The 21874-nt window shown below is 46.0% G+C and overlaps 1 protein-coding gene across 8 annotated transcripts in view; it reads right to left on the bottom strand.

Annotated features, from left to right (window-relative positions):
- Positions 1 to 20119, bottom strand: part of SLC37A1 (solute carrier family 37 member 1) — an 84239-nt gene extending 64120 nt beyond the window's left edge. For 2 of the 8 annotated variants that reach the window (XM_055105130.2, XM_055105135.2), the window contains exons 1-3: positions 19977 to 20113; positions 17301 to 17422; positions 1137 to 1370 (exon numbers count right to left, since the gene is read on the bottom strand). In XM_055105130.2, the coding sequence (XP_054961105.1) occupies positions 1137 to 1192 (56 nt within the window). In that variant the 5' untranslated portion in view covers positions 1193 to 1370; positions 17301 to 17422; positions 19977 to 20113. Of the gene's footprint in view, positions 1 to 1136; positions 1371 to 3522; positions 3865 to 4929; positions 5529 to 5722; positions 5856 to 11034; positions 11132 to 17300; positions 17423 to 19976 lie in introns of those variants that run through there. The other 6 variants (XM_055105133.2, XM_063601329.1, XM_055105134.2 and 3 more) reach the window with 5 other exon arrangements.
- Between the last annotated feature and the right edge of the window lie 1755 nt (positions 20120 to 21874).

Below are 21874 nucleotides of genomic sequence, written 5' to 3'. Positions count from 1 at the left end.
ACAGGGCTGGGGGCTGCCAGGGGGTTGGCGTGGAGGAGATGAATGGGCCCAGAATCCGCCGCTGTGGCATCAAAATCATTTTGAGCAGAAGGCATTTGCGTTCCTGAATTCTCTTAGCTACTGAAAAGCAGAGTTCCCCAAAAGAAGTCAAAAGAATCCATCTGCTATAAATCCTGTCCCTTAGGAGGGGCCAGGGAAACTGGACTCTTACCACTGGAGATGAGAAGCCTCCACACTGCACTGAAACAGGAATGATCACAAAACTACCACATCGCCCATCTGTTCTCTGTTCTCTTGAGGGCCCACTTGTCTTTCCAAAAAGCCATTCGTTTGCCCACAGGTACCTTTCTCTCACTCCCTTTCCCCTGTGAAGGACGGACGGTGCATAAGCCCAGAATTCTAAATGCCCCTTTGAGGGACACTTTTCTATGACCTCTCGTACGTAAGTGGTGAAATCTGTCTTTTCTCTTGCTAGTCTGTCTTTTGTCCGTTTAATTCCCAGGTCCCCCAAAACAGAACCTACGAGGGTAGAAGCAAAGTTTTTCCTCTCCCAGAAGAGGTCAGCAGGACAAGTTAGAGGCCAGGGAGCCCAGCTTCAGACTCTGGGCTTGTCAACTGTTTCCTTCAAGGAGAATGGAATTAATGAGGCCACCTAAGAGAAGGATTCTCAGAATATGCAAGGGGAGGCGCTCTCTGAACGGAAAGCAGCATTCTGGGTTGCACCAGAACATTTCATTTTCTCTCTGAAAGTTCTGCCCCAGCAAGGCCACTCGTCTGATCTCAGAGTTGTGTAACTTATATATAAGTTATGTGCTTATTTCACCACAGCCATTTGCTAACCCCGCTGGTAGTCAGTGGTCATTTTTCTGTAGGGACCATGGTTCTTAGAGAAACCACTGGAGACCACGCGGGAGCCCAAACACTATCTGACAATGCCAGTACCAAGGACAAAGGACACCTCAGCACTGTTCTGGGTCACGGCTTCCACTACCAATAAGCAACTCAACGGTTATGGGTGAGGTCAGTGATTCAAGTTTTATGTGTTTTATAATGAAACTGGGGCAACACAACTACCTGCACAGTAGCCCTCACCTATACACAGCTCCATGCCAAGGGCCTGCCCCACCAGGACTCACCACTGATCCCTGGAGAATGAGATGATGAAGCGAATGCCAGCGGGGAGTCGAGCCATTTACGTCGCCACTGACCACTGAGCCTCGGTCGCAGAATAAGATGCTTCATAAATGAGTCATTAATCCTGGCTCCAGGTCCCCTCTCTGTTGCCCCTGCCGCTCCCACAGGCTAGAAAGCGTGGAAAGAAGGTGTCCTGCTGGGTCTTGTCCCCTTCCTTCTGGCAGCAGCTCTGCTCTCTACAAGGAGGAGGAGAGGCATTCAGAGTCCAGTGTCGTGACATTCACACCTTCAGCGTTACTGGCAGAAGTAACCACACACACGTACAGTAGCAGTACCCAGTCCTGATCAAAGCTGCACGTCTGATACAAGCAGGGGCCCCCACCAGGAGTGTTACTAGGAAGAGGGGGAGTGAGGTGGAGTATCTACCCTCGAGGCGGTTTGTTCTGAGAACCTGGAAATGAATTTCAAATAATGTTCTGATGGTGGATAAAAAGGAACCAAGGAACTCATCTCTATCTGGGAGGCATCTAGAGATCAACCCATTCACAAAACCAAGTATGTGTCCAGCAGCCACGCTATGTGCCCAGATATCAAGGCATGCCAGGGCACTGGACTGCCTCAGTTCCACCCCTATGGACCAGGCCACCTTTGAACCGTAGTGACAGAGAAATGTGGGCCTAGACAAGAGGGCAGCTCAAACCAATCATTTAATTGTGACTTTGCCATTTGAATCGAAAGGAGGAATGAATTTGCCTCGTCTGCCTCTTCATTTTTCATCTCCTGTGGTCACCTCAGAGGTCACAGAAAATGACGTGATTATGAAGCCAGGGCTGAAGGCAGAGCAATATAGGAAGGAATGGGGAGGGAGGCCGGAGAACTGAGAAGGGGCCCAGCACAGCAGGCAGGCCTGGTCTCCCATCCCAACGTCAAACTCATGACATTCCTGAGTCACTGCGTCCTCCAAAGCCAATCAGTTCCCCACATTCACTTTTGCCTCCCTCGAGAGTGAGCTTCCAAAAATGCACATTCTCCAAGGATTTTTCCCTTATACCACCTTTTACAAAAAGATTCAAAATCCCTGCTGAGCTTTCGTCCCAGGAGCCGCCCCTCATCTCTTCTATCTGCTCCAGCCAGAACTACACCTTTCTCCTAGGTCCTCCAGGGCCTGAACAGGTGGGATTCACCCCACTCCAATACCTCCTCCTTCCAAGGCTGACCCTGGGCTGTGTAAGCCGAGGCAAGTCACTTAACCTTTCTGCTCCCTCTCCTTCAAGGCTAAACAATGGGGATGATAGCATCCATGTTGTTATAAACATGCAATGAGATAACCTATGGGAAGCACTTGATAAGTGGCCTGGTACGTAGTAAATGTGCAACAAACACTAGCTGATATTATCCTCATTGTAAATTCAAAAGAGGAAGGCCCGGGACTGCAGGGCAAGGTCCTACTTCCATCTCCTTGTCCAGAACCTAGCACAGACCACGTGCTCAAGAAACTCACGTTGAATGAACAGCCACAAATACTTCAAAACCACGTCTGCTCAAACCTCTAGATTTAAGCAATATTTTGCTCAAAATGGGTGGGCTCCAGAATGGGTCTGGATCTACTCTGGGAAACGACTTTGTGATGACAACTTCAGAGTAAAGAATTTGGTTCAACAGTGTCTGGAAACGGATGGTCAGAAGCAAACGTCTTCCTCTTAAGTGCCGCTTCTCCATGTCCAGCGTGTCTGGAAACATTCCATTGCCATCTACTAATCAAAAACCTCCAACTCTGATAAAACCTGTGACAACAACATCAAAGGCCCAGAAGGCACTGACAAATCAAGAAGGGAAAAAAAACCTCTTTGATTTCTTTTTAAAACAACGATGGATTCTTTTCCCTGTAAAATGGGTGAAAGAAAAGTGCTATAAATTCTCATAGTGAGTGCAGTTAAGATGTGCAAAGACAGTGATTTTACATTTGGGATGTTAAGAGCTCAACTAATGAGGCCCTTCCTCCCTGGCCTGTGCAGCACCACTAAAGACCACTTCATTTTGAGTGGGTCAAGACCTCTGGAAGCACGAACCATGACTGACATGCTCTCATTTGAGCCCCGTGACCACCCTGAAGAGGCAGGGCGTTCTTTTCACAAGGGAGAAAAATGAGGCTAGGCGGCTCGCCTGGGTCAGCTGGATAAGTGGGGCAGATTCCAGTTTGTCCTGTTTCTCTGAGCCACCTCCTCCCTCCAGCCACTCTTCTTCCTGCCCATCCCCTGCAGAGAAAGGGCAGCAGAATGGGAGCAAATCACTTGGTTTAAACCCAGTTTTTGGCACACTGCCCAAGTACATAAAAAGAAGAGATACTTTTTTAAAAAGTCACTCTCTACAGGCGCCCCTGGAACTTACCATTCCAGGGAGGAAAAGCGGCAGAACGTCCAGTTTCATTGCACTGTCAAACACAGCAACTTAGGCCAGCCATGGTGGCTCATGCCTGCAATCCCAGCACTTTGGGAGGCAGAGGCAGGCAGATCACTTGAGGCCAGGAGTTCGAGACCAGCATGGCCAATATGGCAAAATCCCATCTCTACCAAAAATACACAAAAGAGCTGGGCGTGGTGGTGCACACCTGTAATTCCAGCTACTTGGGTGGCTGAGGCATGAAAATCACTTGAACCTGGGAAGCGGAGGTTGCAGTGAGCTGAGATTGCACCACTACACTCCAGCCTGGGCGACAGAGCGAGACCCTGTCTTAAAAAAATAAAAAAAGATAGTAACTTAGGAAACAGCCCATTAGAGCATCTTTATTACAACCTGTAAAACCTGCACATGTACCCCTGAAACTAAAAGTTAAAAAAACAAACAAACTCTGAAAGACACATGGTTTTATACCCATTTCTTCAAAAAACCCACCCTAGGCAACTGTAAAACAGAATAAGCTGAGAAAAGAAACATTCACAAGCTCCACTCCCAGACCCACCCACATGTGATCTGTGCTGCCTAGAAGGTTCCAAGTAATCTGCAGAGACTCAAATAATGGGGATAGGAAGTGAGCAATAGCAGGAGTAAGGTTCATCAGTCTTTTTAGGGCTGAGGTGGCATTACACATAATCAAAGCGGCCCCACAGATATTTTAAATAATCTACTTCATGACATTTTTTTTTTTAACTGGGTCTCACTTTACAGGCAAAGATGGGTGAGAAATGCAATTCTCCTCCAAAAGTTTTCATGCATTTTTTCTTTTCTTTTTTTTAAATTACGAGATAGAATACAACTTCCTGTCCAGAGTGTGCTCTTTCTATGGCTTTTTGCTTTTAAAGGCGCTTTCCATATTAAAGATGAATGAAAATGGTCACTATCTCTTTCCCCTTGGCTGAAGTACAAGGAACCTGAATTCCATTTGCACCACCTCCCTTACCTGCCTCCAACCCCCAACAAAGAGAACATCACAGGTGGGCTGCATGAAACAGAGCGTGTAAATGCAGTTCCAAAATGACTTGGTGAATCACAGGTCTGGGGCCAGGTGTTTTCAAGCTTGCTCTCAAAGGGGATTAATAAAAAAACAACGGGGGGAAGTCTAAAATATTTATCCAGTTACACAACTTCAGACAATTTAAGTTCAAGGGCCGGCAGGCAGGCAGGCAGGCACCTTCCAGGCAAAGAGCTAAGGGAGACCCGGAAAGGGCAGGCTTTAGCAATTCCTCCTTTGGAAATTCAAACCTGGGGCCGCGGGCTGGGGTGTTAGCGGGGAGTGGGGGTGATAAGGGGCTTGGCCAGTATCCTTCGTTCAAATGCAAATCCTTAGACTGTACGTACCTTCTCGGTCACCAGGATTACAGCGTGGGCCGTAAGGGCTGGAAGGCTGGTGGCCAGCGGCGAGGGGACTTTCCGGCGCGTCAAGCCCTTTATTATAAACCCAGAAGGTCGCTGTCACTCGCATTGGCCAGGAGGCCCACGGGCTCCGGGAACCAGCTGCTCAGCCGACAAACAACGCAAAGGCCCAGGGTGCCGGCGCTCCGAGCCAGCGTTCTGTGCCGGCTCCTCCCTGGGCGGCTGGTCCCCGGAGGAGGTGAATTCCGCGGGCACGCCCACGTCCCCATCGCGGCAGACAATGCGCAGGGTCCCCTCCTGCCGGCTCTCTGGACCCTCAGCTGTCACCGCGGCCCGGGCCGGGGTGGGCAGGGGACCCGGCTGGACAGCTAAGCTCGCCCCTGCCGGGGACTCCGTGGAGCGGCTGCCGGCCCCGTGCCCGCTCCCTCTGCCTCCACTTCCCCGGAATCCCAGCGTTGCCCCGGTCCGGGAACGCCCGGCATTGTCGCCGAGGGCCACTCTTCTAGATGTCGTATTTCAAAGACTTCCCTCCGCGAAAATAGCTTGAGACCGTCCCCGGCTCTCGGAAAACATCCAAACCAGCCCCCACCTCCCCCCGAAAAAAAAGAAAAGGAAGGAGAGGAGCCGAGCTCCGAGTGCGCAGGGCCCCGCGCCCGGCTCCCTGCGGGCGCCGCAGGTGCTGAGCGGCTGCGGCGCCTGAGCGCCGGCTGCCCCGCAGGTGCGGGCGGTGGGGCGGGGGGTCCCTGCCTCCCGGTCCGGCCCCGGCCCCGCGCCTCACCTGCGCCGCCGAGGCCCGCGCTCCGCAGCCCAGCCCGGCCCGGCCGCCGCGGGCGCTTCCTGCTCGCGACTTCCTGGAGCGGCGCGCGGGAGGCCCCGCCGCCCTTTCACTTTCCCTGGCCCGCGGGGCGCCGGCGGAGCCGCGCGGCTCCTCCCCCTCCCCGGCCGCCGCGACCCCCGGCTCCGGCCCCGGCCCCGGCGTGCCCAGGGTCGCACCAGCCCCGGGGCCACCGGGCGGGGGCGCCCCCACGCCTTGCGGCACTGCCCGGCCTCTGCGGGCGAACCCGGGTCATGGCCCGCGCCTTCCCCGGCTCCGAGGGCGCACGGGCTTTCGCTGGCGCGCTCCCCACCGGCCTCCGGGCAGTCCCAGGCGGCCTCTGCACCCCTGGCGCTCTGTCCTCAAGGCAGGTCTTCCCCACAGGCGGCGAGGGACACATGCCGCCGCGCCCCCACCCCCAAAGAGGGCCTTTGCTTGGCCTCTCGGCTTTTATTCCTATTGTGTCATGTCAAGGGGCACAATCATGAAGACTAGCACTCCATAGCGTGGAAATGCGGCACGCGGATTTGGCTATTTCGAACCAACTTGTAAGCCAACTTGTGTCCCACCTCGCAGGCACGTGACACAGGCAGCTCCCTGTTAGGCTGCGGGAGCCCGCCGGGTTCTTACCCTTGCGGGCCAGTGCCCTGGCACACAGGCTCCCATGTCACCCCAGAAACAACTCTTCTCCTTAGGCAGCCCCAGGGAGGGGCCTGGCCAGTCCCCTAGAAGCTACTGCCGAACACCCACAGTGGACCCCCAGGATGGCTTCAGAGCAGAGGGGGCTCCCAGCCCACTCCTCGGGGAAGAGCAAAGTGAGGCAGAGGGGAAATTTTCCGGGGAAAAAGCCTGCCCCCGGATAAAACAATGTTTAAGGATAAAACCAACCCGAGGCCTGGCTGTAAATGTCCCAACAGGCCAGTGCCCCTCGCACCCTTCCCCAGGCACGTTGAGCTTCCCTCTGGAGAATGGAGAAGGCATTCTTCCCTGTGTTTGGCTCCCCTGCCCTGCTAGGCCTCGCAGTTTCCCCCTGGGGCCCTGCTTTGTTTCTAGAACACTCTGATATCTGTGTCTCTCTTTGCTGAGCTGGGCTGCGTGAAATCCATCACTTTGTCAGGCATTTGAGAAGCCTTCTGCAGGCAGAAAGAAAACCTGCCCACTTCTTTGCCACGCAGGGTTCAGCCCCAGGAAGGCCGCCGGCCCCTCATTCCGCAAGCGGGAGGGCCCAGGGCTCCAGTCTTCTCCTTTTGGCCAGGTTTTCGTCAGACCTTCTTTCTCTCCGCAGGCCCCCTCTGCCAGTGCTTTCTCCTCTCTTTTCTAGCTCTCCATTCCCGGTGATAGCCCAGTGTGGCTCCCACCCCTCTCTCCAATGGTCTCCCCAGCCCTGGCCCTTGCCACTGGTTCGGCTCGAGGCTACCCCTCTCTCACTGCACTTGTGCAACAGCGTTCTCACTTCCAAGTTCTACCTCCTGCAATCCGCTCTTTAAGCTGCCTCAAATTGCCCTCCTAAAGCAAAATCTGATCTTGTCATTCCTGATTTTCAAACCTTTCGGGCATCCCATCACCTACAGGTTCTACACTTGAAAGGCGATCATACAGGCTCAGGATATATAGGACACCTCGGCCTCATATCGAGACAGCTTCTTCCCACCCCCCCACCCCCCACCCAGTTGTACTGACGTATAACTGACAAATAAAAATTACATAATTTGTAGTATAGGATGTGATATTTTGATATATGAATACATTGTAAAATTATTGCCACAGTCAAGCTAGTATATCCAATCACCTCACATTATTGTTTTTTTTTTTGGTGGTGAGAATATTTAAGATCTATTCTTCTTGCAAATTTCAAGTATACAATGTATTATTACTAACTATACATTAGAGCTGTACATTAGCTCTCCAGAACTTACTCATCTTTCCTAAGTGAAACTTTCTACTGTTTGGCCAGCGACTCCCCATTTCTCCCACCCTACTGCCCCTGGTAACCACCATTATTATATGCTCTGCTTCTCTGAGTTCAAGTTTTTCAGATTCCAAAAATAAGTGAGGTCATGCATATTTTTCTTTTTTGTTTGTTTGTTGGTTTGTTTTGAGACAGGGTCTTGTTCTGTTGCCCAAGTTGGAGGGCAGTGGCGTGAGTGCAATGGTCAAGGCTCACTGCAGCCTTGATTTCCCAGGCCCAAGTGATCCTCCCCCTCAGCCTCCTGAGTATCTGAGACTACAGGCCCATGCCACCATGCCCAGTTAATTTTTTAAATTTTGTAGACACAGGGTCTTCATATGTTGCCAAAGCTGGTCTTGAACTCCCAGGTTCAAGCAGTCTTCCTGCCTTAGCCTCCCAAAGTGCTGGGATTAGAGAAGTGAGCTACCATGCCTGGCCTATATTTGTTTTTCTGTACCTGGCTTATTTCACCTAGTGTAATGTACTCCGGGTTCATCCATGTTGTTGCAAATGACAGGAAATCCTTCTTTTTTAAGGCTAAATAGTATTCCATTGTGTAGATACAGCTATACACCACATTTTCTTTATAAACTTCCCTCTAGTACTGCTTTTGCTGCATCCCATACGTTTTGGTATGTTGTTTCCATTTTCATTTGTCTTAAGGAATTTTCTGATTTCCCTTTTGATATCTTCTTTGACCCCACTGATTGTTCAGGTGTGTATTTAATTTCTGCATATTTGTGAATTTTCCAATATTCCTCCTGTTACTGATTTCTAGTTCATGTTATTGTGGTCAGAAAAGATACTTGATATGATTTTAATTTTCTTAAATTTGTTAAAACTTGTTTTGTGGCCTAACATATGATCTATCTTAGAGAATGTTCTGTGTACATTTAAATGTGCATTCAGCTGCTGGGGGAAGGAGTGTTCTGTATGTCTGTTAGGTCCATTTGCTCTAGAATGTTGTTCAGGTTCACTGTTTCCTTATTCATCTTCTGTCTGGATCATCTATTCATTGTTGAAAATGGGGTACTGAAGTACCCTGCTATTACTGTATTGCTATTTCTCTCTTGAGTTCTGTTAATATATATTTAGGTACTCTGATGTTGGGTGCATATACATTTATAATTGTTATATCCTCTTGATGAATTTATCTCTTTATCATGATATAGTGACTTTGTCTCTTATGAAGTTTTTGACTTAAAGTCTGTTTTGTCTGATATAAGTATCTTTTTTGCTCTCTATTTGGTAACCATTTGCATGGAATATCTTTTCCCATGCCTTTACTTTCAGCCTATGTGTATCCTTAAAGCTGAGTCTCCTGCAGGCAGCACCTAGATTTTTTTTTTTTTAATATCCATTCAGCCACTTCTATCTTTTGATTGCAGAATTTAATCCATTTACATTAATTATTGATAGATAAGGACTTACTACTGCCATTTAAAAAATTGCTTTCTGGCGGTTTGTTGTTCCTTTGTTGCTTTGTTACTCCCTTACTATCTTCCTTTCTAATGTGATGATTTTTGTAATGGTATGCTTTGATTCCTTTCTCTTTACATTTTGTATATCTGCTGCAGGTTTTTGTTTTGTGGTCACTATGATGCTTATATAATACATTTTAGGCCAGGCGCTATGGCTCTCGCCTGTAATCCCAGCACTTTGGGAGGCTGAGACGGGCAGATCATGCGGTCAGGAGATCGAGACTATCCTGGCCAACATGGTGAAACCCCATCTCTACTAAAATACAAAAAATTAGCTGGGCGTGGTAGTGTGTGCCTGTAGTCCCAGCTACTCAGGAGGCTGAGGCAGGGGAATTGCTTGAACCGAGGAGGCAGAGGTTGCAGTGAGCTGAGATCGCATCACTGCACTCCAGTAATAAAACATTAGCTGCCTACAGAAATCCTACACTTTAATTTCTCCCCACCTCGGCTTGTATGCCATCAACTTAAGGAGCAGACATTCTCCCAGAGAAGGCCAAGGCAAAGCTAGTGACAGGCCTTGACAGACAGGGAACTGAGGTTTCCCTGAAGGGGGCTTTGAGGATACTGGGCTTCAGACTCAAGAAAATACCTCATGCTTAGAAAGCATTAGAGCATTAAACACTATTAGAGAGAAAGAAAAGGGAAAATCAGAACCCGATTACTTAACATAGAGAAAAGAAACTCATTTTCTCTCCACTGATCAAAAAGCAAGAATTCTAATAGTATGGTGCACTGACTGGCGAGGAAGGGTGATTTATATTCAGTTACTAGTGTTGTTGATAAGAAATACAATGAAAAGCCTCTGATTATTAAGCATGCTCTGTATTCCAGGCATTGTGCTCGGTCTACGGATATAAAACTGACAAGAGTCCACACACTGAAGAACTATAACCCAATCCAGCAAACATAATTAGGTGTGAAGGAGTAGGCGTTCTCAGTCCTACAGGAGCCCAGCGAGGAGACTGGCCATGACCCCTGCCCCATGCCACACTTCCAGGAGCCCAGTGAGGAGACTGGCCACGGCCCCCTCCCCATGCCACACTTCCAGTTGCAGTACTTTTGACTCGCTTCCCAGTTGATTCACGTATGAAAGCTCTGTTTCCTCCAAAGAATTCTCCTCCTTGATCGCGAAGAACGGGCAGCGGCCATGAACAACAATGACTGAGTCACCGTGGGTGGGACAGACCTGTCTGTCCTACAGCATCAGGGGAAGTGGCAAGGGATGTAAGAGAACTAGATGTTGTCTCTAAAACCAGAGGTCCATAGAAAAGCTTTAAAATTGGACATAAAAATCATAGTTTACTCATATTATTTAGAAATATAGGGAACTACCAGAAGAAATGGGTAAAAGAGTAGAAAATGGTAGGGGAATGAGACAGAGGAGTTGAAGGGATAAAGCCAGGCCCGACTGTTTGTTGTTATATACCTTTAGTATCATTTGATTTTAAAACTATTGGCATGATATTTAAAGAAATATCAACATGATGACAGAAGGCTGTGCTGAATTTAGGTAATGGCATTTTAGTGGTAGAATTTTAGACACTGTGATACTTGAATTAGAGACATATTGGAGGAGAGGAGCTTTGCAAGTGTCCTGAAATAATAAGGGGACAAACACCCATTTATAAGGGTGGTTCTCTTTAAACTACCTGTATAAAATAGGCAAATTTTCTTGCTTCTAAGAGCCCTTGGCAGTGTCTCCCAGCAGAGTAACTTTCTTGCTTTTCTTCTATATGTGTGGCAAGGGAAATAGTAACTGAGAGAGTACTCACGGGTATTTGGGGAGTAAACTGGATTCTAACTGAAGTAGGACTTGATAAAGGCTTGAATCAGATTCAGGGACTTACATTTCTTTCAGTGAAGCATTCCTCTGTCGCTGAGCTCCACTCTGGGGCTAACTTGTTGCCTGAGCCCATCTGTTGTAAATTCCTCTTGAGTTTATGCCTATAGGTAGAATGAGGTCAGGTATGTGGAAATAGGAAACTGACCCATCAACTAAGGAGTCATTCTTGCAGTTGAGCTAGTGCAAATACATGAGATAAGCAAGTTGGAAAATTTTTATGGGGTCTGCAAAAAGGCATACTCTTAGGCCAGGCACGGTGGCTCATGCCTGTAATCCCAGCACTCTGGGAGGCTGAGGCAGGTGGATCACCTGAGGTCAGGAATTCGAGACCAGCTTGGCCAACATGGTGAAACCCTGTCTCTACTAAAAATACAAAAATTAGCCAGGCATGGTGGCGGGCACCTGTAATCATAGCTACGGGGGAGGCTGCGGCAGAAGAATTGCTTGAACCCGGGAGGCAGAGTTTGCAGTGAGCTGAGATTGCGCCATTGCACTCCAGCCTGGGCAACAGAGCGAGACTCCGCCTCAAAAAAAAAAAAAAAAAAAAAAAAAAAAAGAGCATACTCTTCAGTCCAGTTATAGTTTGGCAAACTGTGTGGCTTAAATCAAGGGGCTGTTCTTTAAAGTTCCCTCTGGGCCAGCATTTGATGATTTATGGACGTGGTACTTTTCTTTTAAACAAACACTGTCTGATGGGAGAATGAAATTACTCATATCCTCTTTATCAAACTGATATTGTTTGGGTATTTGTCCCCTCCAAATCTCATGTTGAAACTTGACCCCCACTGTTGGAGGTGGGACCTAGTGGGAGGTGTCTGGGTCATGGGGGGAGATCCCTCAGGAATGGTTTGGTGCTATCCTCTCAGTAGTAAGTGAGTTCTCACTGTATCAGTCCCTGTGAGCACTGATTAGAACGAGCCTGGCACCTCCCTCCATGCTCTCTCTCTTCCTTCCCCTCTCACTATGTGAGGCCTGCTCCACTTTGCCTTTCATCAGGAATGGAAGCTTCCTGAGGCCTTCGCAAGAAGTAGGTGCTGGTGCCATGCTTCTTGTTCAGCATGCAGAACCATGAACTAAATAAACCTCTTTTCTTTATAAATTACCCAGCCTTGAGGATTCCTTTATAGCAACCCAAAAGGACTAAGACACACACTTTTGTACTCTTTCCCGGGTTGCCTATCTATTCCCACCAGACATGGAGTCTGGGAAAGGATGGCTTTGGATGGTGAGGCTTTCTGCTCCATCAGCTTAATCTACCCTACTTACCAGAGGCTGACAGTTTAGTAGGCAGCCAGTCCCCCTCACAGCCTACACTGAAGACCTCAGCACTCACTGTGGCCATCAGAATGCGCATGCCCTGGGTTCCTCTAGGCAGCTGCTCCTTTCCAGTTAATTTATAGTTTTAACTCTTATGGTTAAGATCATTAGTGTTTAACTCTTGTATCTTAAATCTTTTCTAAAAAAGACTTATGTAACTCAATAATAAAAGCAACTTATTGGGCTGGGTGTGGTGGCTCATGACTGTAATCCCAGCACTTTCGGAGGCCAAGGCAAGTGGATTGCCTGAGCTCATGAGTTCAAGACCAGCCTGGGCAACACGATGAAATCCCGTCTCTACTGAAATACAAAAAATTAGGTGGGTGTGGTGGCATGTGCCTGTAATCCCAGCTACTTGGGAGGCTGAGACAGGAGAATTGTTTGAACCCAGGAGGCAGAGGTGGCAGTGAGCTGAGATTGCACCACTGCACTCCAGCCTGGGTGACAGAGTGAGAGTCTGTCTCAAAAAGAAAAAAAAAAGCAACTTATTGAATATGATATTCTTTCCTGAATATTACTCAAGATCATCTTTTTGAGCATCAGTTATGATTCCACAGTGAATACTGACCTAGCAAAAAAAAAGGCATGGGACTTGGAATCTGGAGTGACAAGTTCAAATTGTGACCCCAAACTTACTATTTTTGGGACCCTGTGAAAGTCACTTTACTCTCCTGAACTCCAGTTTTCCTAGTGTGACTCTGTGGGGTTGAGGTATGGATGAATGGGGAAAGTAAGGTGTTAGAATGTAGGCACCATGAAAGCAGAGATTTTTTTAACCGGTTTTATTCATCAGTGAATCCTTATCATGTATAGAATCATGCCTGGCACACAGGAGACATTCAATAAACATTTATGCTAATATTCCTAAGGATGCTTTAGGAACTGTGAATTAGTGTACAAATGCTTATGGCTACTCTAATTATTGGAAAGCACAGCTAATTAGTATGAATATGTAATAAGTCTAGGACTCATATCAGGAGCTGAAGGAAGGAGAGAACCACAAAGTCCCTTTCATCAGCTGATTTTGATTTGCTATTTTTCTCTAAAAATGAAGTTTGATTCCCTCTCACCATCCTTAATATAAAATCCTGTTAAGCTTTGATTATTTGACACAAAGTTAATAGAGGTTTAAAAATCAAATATGCCTACAAAGTTCCTATATATCACTTCACAGCTATCCTTCTGATGGCAAATGAAGGAACATCTGTAAGAGTACATGGAAATGCCACTTTAAATTCAAGAGTATCAACATTGAACGAGGCCTGCGATGCCAGTACTCATGTTCACCGTGCAAGTATACAAGGGAATCCTCTTACTGCCTGCCCAGCCTCCACTTCAACAACATTAGCCTTATTAAATGTGTCACATGGGGGAACATTCAACCAATTTGTGCTCCAGTTTCTTCTCCTCTAATGTAGGGTCATTGAATGTTTTCATCTGTAAGACACTGTCCCTATTACAAAGATGAATAGGAGAGGTCCTCATTCTTAGGAAATGAACAATCTAATTGGTACAAAACTACAGAGAACCTCACATCACATAACTTAAAAATTCCCCTAAATCCTTAACCTGTCAGAAATCAGAAATTTTCTGGTTTTAACTTTTAGAAAACAAAATTTAAAAAGCTCTTTTAGAAAAAAAATCATGTTTTGGATACTGTAATTTTCACAAGCCAATATTTTGCACATACCAGTAGCCTTGGCTGTGTCTCTGCTGTAGAGTTGAAGCTTGGTGGGCTCCCTACCTGCTGGGGGCTGAAGCCACAAGGATCTAGGTTGACTCTGAGGGGTTTGCCTCTCCAGCCTTCCAACTGCCTGACAGTGATGGAGTGTAGAGGGTTACTTCAGGGGCTACCCACCTGGGAGACACAGTCACCTGGAGGACACTGTGGACAAGGGTTGGGGATAAAGCCTGCCTATGGGGTTGTGTAAGTGACAGCTGAGCTGAGACCTGGAGAAGGCATCGAGTTACCCAAAAGAAGAGTGGAAGGTGTTCCAAGCAGAGAACAAACAGCATAGGCAAAGGCCCAGCAATCCTACAGAAAGTTGGGTTTGGGGAACTGAAAGTCATTATGGCCACAGCAGAGAGTGTGGTGTGTGAACATAAGGCAAGAGAAGAGGCTGGGGAGGGACTTAGTGGCCACATCATTCAGAGCCTAATAATCGAATGAGGGAGTCTGGACTTCACTACTGAAAGATTTTAAACTGAAGAACAACGTGATTAGATTAGATGTGTGGTTTTAAAAGATGATTCTGGTCAGTGCAGCAGATAGATCAGAAGACAGTGAGACTAAGGGCAGGGAGACCACCTGGGCTGTTGGCGTCTTCTTGGCAGAAAATGATGGTGTCCTGACTAAGGAAGAAGCAGTGGGAATGGAAAAAAGTAGATGGATTTGGAATAATTTGGAAGGAAGACTCTCCAGGATTTGGAGATTGGTTGGGGAAGGGGGAAGGAAAGAACTGGTCCCCGACATTGATGATGTTCAGATTCTGGCTTAGTAAACCGGTAGCAAGTGGGCCCTTCATTAAGATAAGGAAATAAAGAGGAGAGAAGAAGTTCAGTTTTGCCCTTGTTGAGTTTGAGGTGGATGATAAAAAGGTCAGCCCAAGAAGTGGCTTCTTTGTGGGATCTGGAATGTAGGGGAGGAAGCATAAGCAATAATAACTTGAAACTGTTCTCAAAACCCTTTTAGAGTCAATTAATTCATTTATTCTGGTAGTGAACTTGGGAGTAAGACGCCTGTCTTGCAGGGTCATGCTGGGCACAGGCAGGCTAATGAGTTCTTGCTCTCTGGGTCCTTTTTCTCCCTTTACTGTATAAATTTTACTTTTTCTACTACATTGTAATACATATCATATATGTGCATGACTTAAGATAGTAACAAAAGAAAATATCATGACACACATAGAGAAGTTTCTAGAACTAAACACATACCTTGATGTCCAGCTTGCTGCCAGTTAGCTTGAAAAGGTTTTCAGGATTAAGGTGAAGAAAACAACCTAATAAAGCCAAGCTGCCTCTTCACTCTGGAGAGTTTTCCTAAGCTCTCACCCCTATTCTCTCTCCAACACATCCTTGGAACTGAGACCAGGGCCAAGATGACCCAAAATGACCAGGCCATGTCCCCATTTCTAGCCATCCTAAAGCCTGGTGCCCTTCTGGGACCCTCTTTAAATGTATTAGTATAAAGAACTGCTAAAAAGAAAGCCACAATATTTTGAACATACCAAGATAACTAAGTAATCAAAGAAATACATTAGTGAATCACATTCTAAATGAAACAATCTTCACTTATCTTGTTTAATAAATACGTATTTTCACATTTCCATGCTTGTTCAGTGGGGAAACTCTTTTAGGGCCCCTGAACTGAGACTCTGTTCTGGGGTCATAGATAACAGCACTGAGCTGTTCTAGTACCACCCGGATGTGGTTGCCAGGGGCCCCGTCTGGTCCCTCCCAGTGCAGGGCCTCAGTGGTCAGATTGCACAAAGCCAGCTCTGGGGAACCTAAAATTACCAGTCCAGTTTAAAACCTTTCTGGCTTTCCTCTTTGTAGAGGGAGAGGGAAATGGTTCATTTAGCTCTTCTGATAACTGTATTTGCTCCACAACTATTTAGATGCTTGTCCTAGTAACTACATAATTAAAAATGGGCTTGAGGAGAGGAGAAAGGCAATTCAAACAAGCAGGTATGCCAGCACCACGAGAGGAGGACAGCAACAGTACCCAGAGCTGAGGAACTTCTGGTAGTCACCCAAGAAACATGAGTGAATGAGATACTGAGAAAAGACACCCGAAACATTGTTTTCTTAAAAACAAAATGGAGGCTGGGTGTGGTGGCTCACACCTGTAATTCCAGCACTTTGGGAAGCTGAGGTGAGTGATCGCTTGAGCTCAGGAGTTTGAGCCTGGGCAACATGGCAAAACCCTGTCTCTACAAAAAAAAAATACAAAAAATCAGCCAGGTGTGGTGGCAGGCACCTGTATTCCCAGGTACTCGGGAGGCTGAGGCAGGAGGATCACCTGAACCTGGGAGGTCGAGGCTGCAGTGAGCTGTGATCATGCCACTGCACTCCAGCCTGGATGACAGAGCCAGACCTTGTCTCAAAAAAAAAAAAAAAAGAGGAGTATAATTTCCTTAAGTAATACCCCTTACCTTGTTCAACTTCATATTAAAGATTTTCATGCATTCTCTTATCCAACATTTGTGACATAATAATTTTGGTATATCCTTAAGGTGAAATACTATTGTCTTTAAAACACTTTGGAAATTTTTTTTGACATGTTCACCATATAATGACATGTGATAATGTAAATGACAAATAGAATGATTTCAATTAAATAGACATATATATGCATTTTAAAAGCATGAAAGGATTCACACCAAAATGGCAGTAGTTATTATCTTTGGGAAGTGAGATTATTGGTTTTCTTTATTTTCTTCATTATACTTTATTGTATGTTCCCAATTTTCTAAAAGTATTCAGTAATATTTAATAATTGGAGCATCTGGTATGTGTCAAGTTCTGTGCGACACTGTGGGGTGGAGGCCCTGGGAGGTGCTTAGGGAGGCTGACCTGGAAACACGTTCCAGTTGTGTAGGGAATGCGTCAGAAGCACAACCAGAGAGACGGTAAGAAGGGGCTGGCAGCAGTTAGAAACAGCATCCCTAGGAAGGTTACATCTGATAAGATATTAAAGTTGACAAATTGTTCACCAGGTAGAGAAACATGGGCATCACATTTCAGAAAGAGAAAACAACATACACAGATATATGAAAGTGGCCTGCAAAAAACTAATCTAAATAATTAACAAGGGTTATCATAGGTGAAGAATAAACATTTGGGGAAAAATGCTTATCTTCTCAAATAATCGAGAAAATATGAATACAAACTAAAGTCACTATGAGACACTGCCTGTCCATCAGATTAGCAAAGAAGAAAAATAGGACTTACAGTAGGTGAGGGAGCAGTGAGTCCCACACTCTGTTTTGGTGAGAGTGGGGATAGGTCCGGCCATTCTCGGAGGCAATGCAGCAACATGTATTTAGGCTCAGCAATCTCTCAATTCTATAAAGCTGCAATCCAAAGAGCTGAATTTGAGATGTGGACAAAGATCTACGCATTCAGATGTTTATATTTATTTCATTTACTCATTCATCTATTTACTTTGGGCAGGGGTTCACAGGTGTTCACTGTATTACTTTGCTGGCATACGTGAATATGTGTTCTTTTGCATGCATCAAATGTTACATAATTAAAAGATTTTAAAACCTGAGCTAAATATACACGTTACATTTCTATAGCACTTCCAAATCATTTCATCCTCGTTATCTTATTTGATCATGACCTTCCTGTAAGTTGGGTAGGGGGAGCCTTATTCTGGGAAAATCATGGACACGTGGTTCAGCATGCCACCTCTTTCCCCGTCCCTTTTCTAGAAAATCTGATCCACCCTTAGACCTTGAAAAGTACAGCCCCATGTAGCACAGGATCTCCCACCACAACTGCTGGTTAGAGTGAGGCTATCTGCAGCATCAAAACTAGAACCAGCCTTACATATCCACCAGTAGGAAAGAGTGACCTCCACTTTGGAATGAAGGATTAACATGTAGCCAGAAGGCATAATAGTTTTGTTTTTGTTTTTGTTTTTTGAGATAGAGTTTCACTGTTGTCTCTTGTCGCCCAGGCCAGAGTGCAATGGTGCAATCTCGGCTCACTGCAACCTCTGCCTCCCGGGTTCAAGCGATTCTCCTGCCTCAACCTCCTGGGTGGCTGGGATTACAGGCGCCCGCCACCATGCCCAGCTAATTTTTTGTATTTTTAGTAGAGACAGGGTTTCACCATGTTGGCCAAGCTGGTCTTGAACTCCTGAGCTCAGGCAATCCACCCACCTTGGCCTCCCAAAGTGCTGGGATTACAGGCGTGAGCCACCGCTCCCGGCCCTGGTAAATTTTTTTAACAGTGTAGATTAATGTAGAATTTGCCCCCCCAATGGGTCTGTAATTTCTTTCTCATTTCCTTGTAATCCCCTAGTACTCGACCTAGAAGACACTCAGACGTAGTTAAGCAACTGATATCCTGAGAGAGCCCTCGGAAAATGGAGTGTGATTTAAGAATAAAAAAACAAGAAAAAGAAAAAATTTCACGTCAATTTTTCTCTTTTCCTACTGCTGCATAAAGCACAGCTCTGTTGCAAAATAATATCTAACATTCAATTTGATAAACCTGTGTTGGTTGAGCACTTACTATGTGCCAAGCACTGAGCTATGTCCTTGAGTTGCTACCCAACGTGAAATTCGAGTCTATCCAATTTTCTGACATCTCTTGTCTCCACGCTGGTGTCCACTAAACTGTTTTCCCTACTGGTTATGATGCATCACTGAATAATCTCACTTCCTGGGTGAAAAATAATTTACATTTCTCTCTTGACAACTGTGTTTCAATAGCCTTCCATTGACCTACATACCTCAGGTATGGGCGTGTGTGTATCTGGCATTTTCCTCCTTGCTGGGTGCCAATTTTATGAGACATAATCCACAAACAGTTCAAATACCTACTTACGCTTAAGAATCTACCTGTCTATATATTTCCAGAAGCTTCAGTCTCTCCCCACCCTTATGTATATTAGTGCTAATGAATATGAGCATTAAAACTAATCTGTTCATCACAGACTAACTTCTGATTGTCACAAACAACTGACAGAATCATCTTTGGCAGTTTGATTCTATTCAAGAAAAAAACACGACTGAAAACGATTAAGATAAACTTGAGTTAAAATTCCCCCCCAGACATACTGATAGACAAAAGGTGCTTAACCTATTGTAAGATTAACAACAGTACAATTAATAGTAATAGCTCCCATTTACTAAGTGCTTTACTTTGTGCTAGGCACTATGCTACTCTCATTATGAATATCTAATTTTGACCTCACAACAGCCCATTTTACAGATGAGTAGATTGACTTCAGAAAGAAGTATATGGAGCTAGGGCTCCAGTCTCAGGTCTGTCTCTATCCACTAAATGGCAATGTGTGATACTACCAACACTATTTTAAAAAGTTTTCGATTCTACATGTAGATAGAACTTTTTCTATCTATATACCCTAATATGTTTGTTTATAAATATGCATATATGAAATTGGTAAATTTACCAGAGTACAATTATTCTAATAAACAACCTCATAGTTCTATAGTTAAGATGGACCTGAACTCATTTTGTTGAAAGTCCCTGCTTTTCATCTGAACAGTGCCTACAAAAAAAAAAATCTGTTTGCATTTTACTGAAGCCCCTCAGTTCTTAAGGCCTTTTCTCCACACCGTCCAGGAGAGCTCAGAAGAGACACACTTAGGGACTCAGTCGCCATGGAAACTGCCAAGCTGCAGGGCCTCCAGCTGGGAGGTGGGCCTGGAAGGTTGTGGAAACTACAGAAGGCAGCCCCAGGGTGGTTTCAACAGTTTCCCCGGCCTAGGCCATCCCACCAGGAAGCAGAAGGCACCCTGACCAGCCCCTCTGCAGAGATCAACCATGGCCAGCCTGGGACTGTTTTTCTTCTTTTTGAAGGGGTTAATGGGTAAAAGGAAATGGATCGCTCCATTTATTCTTAAGAAGGACAAGAAGATCATTTCTTACGGAAGAAACGAAGTACAGAGGAACCGTGGCCACTGTTGCCCTCCACTCTCCCGAGGGCCTTCCCCTCGGCCCTCGCTCCTCCCTGCAGAGCCGCACTTGCGCGAACTTCCCGCTTGGGGGTTATGGGAAGGGCCTCTGTGGATCATGGGAAAGCTCCGCAGGGGATAATGGGAAGGCCTCGCGGGGGATGATGGGAGACCCCTGCCAGAGGAATATGGACAGCTCCTTTTGATTTTTAAGTAGTGAAAGAGGATTTCCTCTCATTTTCCAGTAAGGAAAAACCTCCTGATGATGTCCTCATCTTTCTGCCTCTCATCTCCCCACCACTCCCACGCCCCAGGAAAGGAGGAAGGTGGGCTGAGCAAGCATTTTGAGGGCCTTCAGAATTGGAAAGCGCTGCTTCTGGCATCACCAGGCATTTCCAGGTCACTGTGGGGTTAGGGGTCAGGGATCCTGGGGCTCTGAGTGAGGCATCGACTTGGCTTGATGAAGTCCTCCTGGGGCTTCCTGGGTGCACAGAGAGGTGCCCAGAGCTCCGACTGCCTCTTGGCAGCTGTGGCTCTCAGCTGGATCTGGGCTGGGATGCAGCTTCTTTCTGGAAGGAGGAATTTAGAATCCAGTCCAGGTGCTGCTGCAGGAGATGCCGGGAGGCCCATCCTGTTGTTCACCCCTTCTTGCCTTTGGTGTCAATTATTTGGATAATTGCTAAACCCACAGTGTGGTGAAATTACTATAGATTGACTGAAAGATTTGGGAGGGAAGACCCTGGCTAATTTGTATGGGATAGAAATCAAATTGCAAACCTTAGGATTTAATAGCTATAGCTAGACGTCTAGCTGCTAATGATGTGATCCAGAACAGGGTTTGCTTAACCATATGGTTTGCTTAAGCCACTCTCTGGTGTTTGCAATCCAAGGCATTTGAACTAGTGGTCCTCTGCTTGGTAGATGGTTTACAGTCACTGCCAGAAAACTATAGTTATTTCTTTATATCACAGATCTGGGAGGCAGTATAGTGATGGGCAACAATTGCTCTTGGGTCAGATGGCTTGATTTGAATCCCACTAGCTGTATGATCTTGGGTAAGGATCTTAACTGCTGTCGACCAAAGTTAAGGCTGTTGAGGCAGAAATTGATAAAGGCTTATTGAAAGCCAAATTTGAAGATTGAATGGGGAAGACACCAACAAAGTTGGGTGTGTTCCAAAGTCTGTTACAAGTTGCAGTGTTTTTATAAGAAAGTTGAGGAATGGGAAGGGGACTCCTCATATTGGAGTTGTCTTTTTTCATTGGAGGGACAATATAGAGGTTACAATCATTGGCTACAGATGACAACATACAGGCTAAAATGTTTTCTGCATATGCACAAGACAATCAGTGAAACGTCATGATTTAGAAACAAATCAGTATCCTTTTCAGTGTCAGTAGTTTACATATTAATTTGTACATCAACAGTCTGAGAAACTCATGATAAGATTTGAGAGATTCACAGTAAGATTGTTTGCTCAAGTACAGGATGTAAAACATGAGTCATAAGACCTTCTCCAGGTAGTTAAAATATAGTTTATTCTTTTAAGTGTAGGGATGCATGACTTAACTCATGCCCGGCATGGCCTTAGGTGCTGTTTATAAGTTGGTATCTTACTGCCACAGCGTCCATTCTGTCAGTCTTATGATCTCTATTTTAACATTAATGCTTGTTAGTTGTTGTGTCTAAACTGCAAAAGGGTATTAGTGAGGCATGTTTGACCTCCCTTCCCATCATGGCTGAGAACTCAGTTTTTAAGGTTTCTGGGGCCCTCTTGGCCAAGAGGGGGTCCATTCAGTTGGCTGTGGTGGGGCTTAGGAGGTTATTTTTAGTTTATACCCCCCTATAACTCCCTTTCCTTAGATGTTCAAT

Source organism: Pan paniscus, chromosome 22 (assembly GCF_029289425.2).
Source record: "Pan paniscus chromosome 22, NHGRI_mPanPan1-v2.0_pri, whole genome shotgun sequence".
Taxonomy (NCBI): domain Eukaryota; kingdom Metazoa; phylum Chordata; class Mammalia; order Primates; family Hominidae; genus Pan; species Pan paniscus.
This window is presented reverse-complemented; position numbering and strand designations above follow the sequence as displayed.